This window comes from Euprymna scolopes, chromosome 28, assembly GCF_053919585.1.
Source record: "Euprymna scolopes isolate OS-2025 chromosome 28, ASM5391958v1, whole genome shotgun sequence".
In the NCBI taxonomy this organism is placed as follows: domain Eukaryota; kingdom Metazoa; phylum Mollusca; class Cephalopoda; order Sepiida; family Sepiolidae; genus Euprymna; species Euprymna scolopes.
Window position 1 is genome coordinate 47097399 of NC_136509.1, and position 5969 is coordinate 47103367.

The 5969-nt window shown below is 35.5% G+C and overlaps 1 protein-coding gene across 1 annotated transcript in view; it reads right to left on the minus strand.

The window, feature by feature from the left end:
* Positions 1–3853, minus strand: part of LOC145249589 (uncharacterized) — a 65593-nt gene extending 61740 nt beyond the window's left edge. The window contains exon 1 of the mRNA XM_080111294.1: positions 3626–3853. Coding sequence (XP_079967420.1) covers positions 3626–3692 — 67 coding nt within the window. The 5' untranslated portion in view covers positions 3693–3853. The remainder of the gene's footprint in view (positions 1–3625) is intronic.
* Positions 3854–5969: the final 2116 nt, after the last annotated feature.

Below are 5969 nucleotides of genomic sequence, written 5' to 3' on the forward strand. Positions count from 1 at the left end.
TTAAAAATAAAAGCCAACATCGAGATGTCATCTCTCTCTCTCTCTCTCTCTCTCTCTCTCTCTCTCTCTCTCTTTCTTTCTCTTTCTCTCTCTCGTTCGTTACAGGTTAAATATTATTACTACATCAGTTCATATTAGCTTTTTTATTCTTGATTTCTTTTTGTAGAAATTGAAATTTAGGGAATTTTGCTTCATTTGTGCCTAATCGTTATGGAGGAAATTTTCAATAAATCTGAAATATTTGAATTTTAAAATGGAGGTTGTGCCCATCCCCCCCCCCCACTAAAATCATTTAAAATACTCCAAAGAAACTGATTTCCGGTCCTTCACGACTATTTTGTGTAATATCAGTCAGGGCTGCTACTTTCATTTTTTGGTTTTGAAGGTGGGGGTGCAGTTTATAAGATTTCTTGTAGTTTTAGTTTCCTTGAGTTTATGTTGTCTTTCTTTCATCTTTTTCTTTTACTTCTGTTGCAGTTCCCATGTAGCTGATTTGTGTTTGTAGTTTATGTGGGTTGGTTTCCACACTCAAGGATTTCAGCTGTTTTCATTAATACCGTTTGTCGAGGAGGAGGAAGAGGAAAAGGAGGAGGAGAAGGATTCGCACACTAGTTCTCGGACAGGTTGACATCAAAGATTTTTCATTGAGACAACCTATGGTGTTCCCGGGAATCTGAGTGAAAACAAGTTTCCCCAGATTTTCAGTACTCACCACCTCTTTCGATAATTTTGCGAATTAAATCTTTCTTAATAAGATCAGAATTCAGGTTGTCCTCGCCGGTCGTACATCTAAATAATATATAAATGCGGGTGTATCTTAGGAGTCGATCCTTGGACCTTTATTATTCCTAGTATTCATAAATAACCTCCCTGATAAAATCGTCTCTGAGATGGTTATATTTACTGATGGCACCACGCTCTGTAACAGGCACGAGGGGAAAACGAATGAACACATATCTAAGGCAATGACAGAAATCACTAGAAAAAGATCTCCAATCTGTAGTAGGGGACAAAAAGGGATGGTTACATTCAATACTGACAAGATTAAGCTTGTTACAAGAAATCTTCTCAACCACAAATAGGTATGGCTAAAGACACATTACCTGAAAGTACTTCTTTCAAACTCCTCGGCTTAACGTTCTCAGGAATATGAGTTAGAACAGATACATTGAGAGCATTGCCAATGCTGCTGCAAAGAAGGTTCTCTCTCTCTCTCTCTCTCTCTCTCTCTCTCTCTCTCTCTCTCTCTCTCTCTACCGTGCTAGAAAGTTACTTACGCCTAAAAGTATCCTGTACCTCTATAAGGCCACCATTCGCCCATGCATGGAGCATTATTGTCACATTTGGTCTGGTGCATTTGCTACTAATCTCTCATTCCTTGACAGGGTTCAAAAGAGAGTCGCGAACCTGATAGATCCTGAACTGTCATCTAAGCTTCAACCTCTGTCCCACCGACGAAATGTTGCATCCTTCTATCTATTTTACAAGTATTTTAATGGTGGATGCCTCGACAAACTACAAGCTCTTGTACCCACCTCGACGTAAATAGCCTCGTCAAACCCGACAAGCAGCAAAGTCCCACCCCGTAGACATCCTTGGATGTAAGAAAGCCTTTTACTTTAATAGTTTCTTCCCGATAACTGCTAGACTCTGGAATTCCCTTCCGGGTTCCTGCTTCCCCAACTGTACTGACATGCAGAAGTTCAAGTGTAATGTGAACAGGCATCTTGCTGCTCAACTCCCTACATAGTATCCCTGCAACTTATGTCCCTGATAGTAGCCCCCTACATCAAAGTGGCACTGTGCCTTGTTTGGGGTGAAAATGTAATTAAAAATAAATTGCGTTATCAGAATAGTCCTTTACTATTGAGTTATCGTTTGTAGCGACCATTGCTCTTCACTGGAATTTGGGTTGCAATAAACTCCCTCCTCTTCGCACCAGTCCAGTGAAGGTCCGGTTAGTGCCTTCTCTCCTCGGTCTTTTCATCCTCCTTAACCCTCCTCATTATTTGGCGTGGCGTCAGTTTATGGGGATAGGACAGCAGGGTTAACTTACAATTATACAGTTTCAGTTTTAATGATCCCATGTTGTGTTTCTTTGTGTTTTACATCTGTAGCAGTTTATATAGTTCCAGCTTGCATCTGTAGCTCATGTGTTATTCTCCGTATTCAAGGGGGTTCCTTATTATTACATCTGTTTTCATTATTGTTACTCGTTGTATCATCATCATCATCATCATCTTATTATTATTATTATTATTATTATTATTATTATTATTATTATTATTATTATTATTATTATTATTGTCATTATTATTCAAAATCGCTCCAAACAAAGCATAAAGACACTTGATGTAAAGAGCTAAAAAATACCACTTCAAGGTCAAAAACTAGCTAATGATAAGCATCATATATGGATAGATTCCGACTCAAAGAAACAGCAATTTTCCCCTAATTGTCAGACCTATCGCCCATGACTAAAAAGAAAAAAGAAAAAACAAAAAAGACCCAACGAAAGAAGTTCGGGAGTTACGATTGCCGAAAGTAAAGATGGCGTCCAGATCCACTTTCAGTTCTCCTTTAAAGTTGAAATGAGATAGGAGATGCCCAAATAAACATCGTAATCATTTTTTTGTTTGTTTTTTATCCAAAATTCAAACTAAATTTTTAAAAAATCTTTATGATGTACTTATCCGTCACAGAACAAAAATGCCATATTCGAAAAATCATATAAATTGATCCAATAGTTTTATTTTTTTTTTAAAGAAAATAATTTTTCTGACGTTTTTAGCGATTAATGGTACATCGTAGCCAGTTTGTATACATTTGTGGATTAAATAAAGTGTTCAGTTTGAAATTTGGTCAATGTTTCTGTGCTCGTATACATTTTTAAATACTGGTAGTTCGAATTAAATGGTCTTCCTTTATTAAATATGGAGAATCAAGACATCATAAAAGTTTGATTTACTTAGTTAAAAAAAAAACTGCATGATTAATTTAAGTGATCTTTGGAATATGACATTTTCATTCTGTGACAGACACGTACAGCAATACAGCATAAATATTTTTCTGAGCCTATTTAGAATTAAACTTATTTTCAAAATAAAAATACAGAAAAAAAAGTTTTTTCAAAGCTTAACGATGTACGTACTCGTCGCGGAACAAAGATGTCATATTCCAAAAGTCACCTAAATTGATTAAGTATTTTTGAACTAAGAAAATCAAATTCTATAATTAAGTGAGACATTGTTTTGAGCCGTCATGTTTTATAAACAAAGGGAGATAACTTAATTCGAACTACCGCGATCAAAATCAGTTTTATGATTGCTACAATTTCCTATTAAAATTGCTAAAAATCGTTAAAAAATTATTTTGATATACATTAAAAAATCTACTTGATCAGTTTACATGATTTTTGGAATATGACACATTCGTTTTGTGACGGATACGTACATCATAAATATTTTTCAGCAATTCAGTTTTTAAAAAAACAGATTTAATTCTAAATAAACGCCGGTTTTTTTTTTTGTATTATTTATTTATTTATTTATTTATTTATGAGGTTGAATACGGGACTTGCTCCCATGTTTTTTTGTTTTTTTTAAGGAAGGAAAAGTTGACTTACCGTATACCAAATAAAGTTGGACGAAGATGGCGAAAGTAAGCAGTGTAAACGGATGGCAGAAACGCATGGCGTTGGATCAGCAGGATGACCACCTCGACAATGACGCAGGGTAGGAACCGGGTTTGATGCTTTGGTGGCCAACGGATCACACGATAATTATATCTTCTCCCGATCGGACTCTGTACCTACACAGCGATGCACTCGGGTTTTGCATATATGTGCACGTATAGATATATAGATATATACATGTATATATATATATATATATATATATATATATATATATATATATATATATATATATATATATATATATATATATATATATAAAATAAGCGTGAGTGTGTGTTTGTGTGTGGCCGACCGGGCGTGTTGAAGGTTCAAACCCTAACTACTGTTATGGAGAAATGGTGGTCACTCATTTATAAACATCACTTCACCTCTCTCTCTCTCTCTCTCTCTCTCTCTCTCTCTCTCTCTCTCTCTCTCTCTCTCTCTCTCTCTTCTCCCATCCTCCACATCCTCCTTTTTTCGTTTCCCCCCCACCCCCATCTCCGACTTGTGATGTTGCTGTTGCAATTGTGTGGCGTTGGATAATTAAGGCGTGGAGGTAGGCGGGCACGAACGAAGGCATGAAGCAGCATCACACCCTACCAATACCATCGACAACTGCCCCTCCCTTCACACACACACACACACACACACACACACACACACACACACACACACACACACACACACACGCTCGTGCGCGCGCATACCAATATGAACAACAAAACTTGACGGATTCTTGCGTGCACGTTGTCATCAATCAACACACAATGCGTACATCATGACAAATAAACAAACAGGTGCTTGTGCGCACGATCGTAAATTGCTTGAAATCAATTAACTCATGATGAGTTATGTTTCAGACGTTTTTAAAGATGAAAATTGATCATCTATACCAGCGTCTGCACTTTTCGGGCTTAGTAACACCTTTCTGATAGCCCGACAATAACTAAGAACAACATAATAATCGATAGTTTTACGCCAGTATGACTGACGGTATGAAAACAATCTACAAATGTGGATTAAGTAAAATGTTCAATTCGAAATTTCGTCAATGTTTCTGTTCTCGACGTAAACATCCTTAAATTAGACTAGAAGGTTCCCGAATTCGAAAAGATATACTGGTTGGAGTCGAAATGTGAATTCAATAAATAGTGATGGAACGATTCCATTTTTATTATTATTACCAATCAACACAGTTATCTCACTACCTTACACTCATTAACTCTTATCCTCGAGTAGACTTCGGGCCTTGATATGTGGTCACTTCTTTGTGAAAAAAAAGTCCCAAGAAGAGTAAAATTATTTTTCCTGAATAGGACAGTGGATCCAATAGGGTTTGAACTCGGCATATCCGATTTCATAATCAGTAATGGTATCTTTTGGGCCGACAATGCAGTTCGTCATTGAAATGTTAAATTAGTGAGTGTGGGTCATTATTTCAAGAACTGATCCTTATTTAAAAAAAAACCAAAAAAAAACATAAATAATAATAATAATAATAGAAGAATACCCGTCCCAGGGTGGGTAATATAAATTTCACGGACAGAATAATTTTGCGCCACTTTTATATCTCTTTACGAAAGCTTAAATCAAAATATACTAAATAGAAACTTTATTCTAGTTTTGATCAAAATCCATGACGTCAATTTTAGGTACTTCTGCAGTTTACTGACGGTGTTGTTTTTAGATAGGATTTTCAAGTAAAATTCAATTTATACGGTATATTTTGTTTGTTAAATTGTTAGGTGAAAGTACAAAATAGTTCTTTTTTTAAATTCCTTCCCATGTTTAGAACAGCTTCTTCAATAATAATGATATCATTTCAGCATGGTCCGTAGACTGTGTCGTGTACATTTAAAGGCTACGGTCTTTGGGTAGTGTCTTAGAAGAAACAGAAATCAAAAGAAACCTTACTTAAAAAATGGTGTATTATGATTCTGGATCAAATGCAACGTAAATCTAAAATATTTTGCAGTTAGTGCACTTATTAATCCGCGCTTTTTTAAAATAGTATTTTCAAGTTTAATTAAACTTTTATGATATCTGTTTTTATTAAATTGTAAGGTTAAAGTACACAATAGGTACAAAATACCCTCTCATCCCCATGTTAAGAATGGCTTTCTGAATAATAGCGATTTTATTTCAACATATATCAATAAGTGCGCTAGTACCAATATTTTAATTTTGAAATGCGGATTTGTGTCCATATCTCCCCCCTCCTGAATAACCCTTTGATATACTTTGAAAAAACTGAAATTCAGGAATATTTATTAATTGATGTTTAATGTCT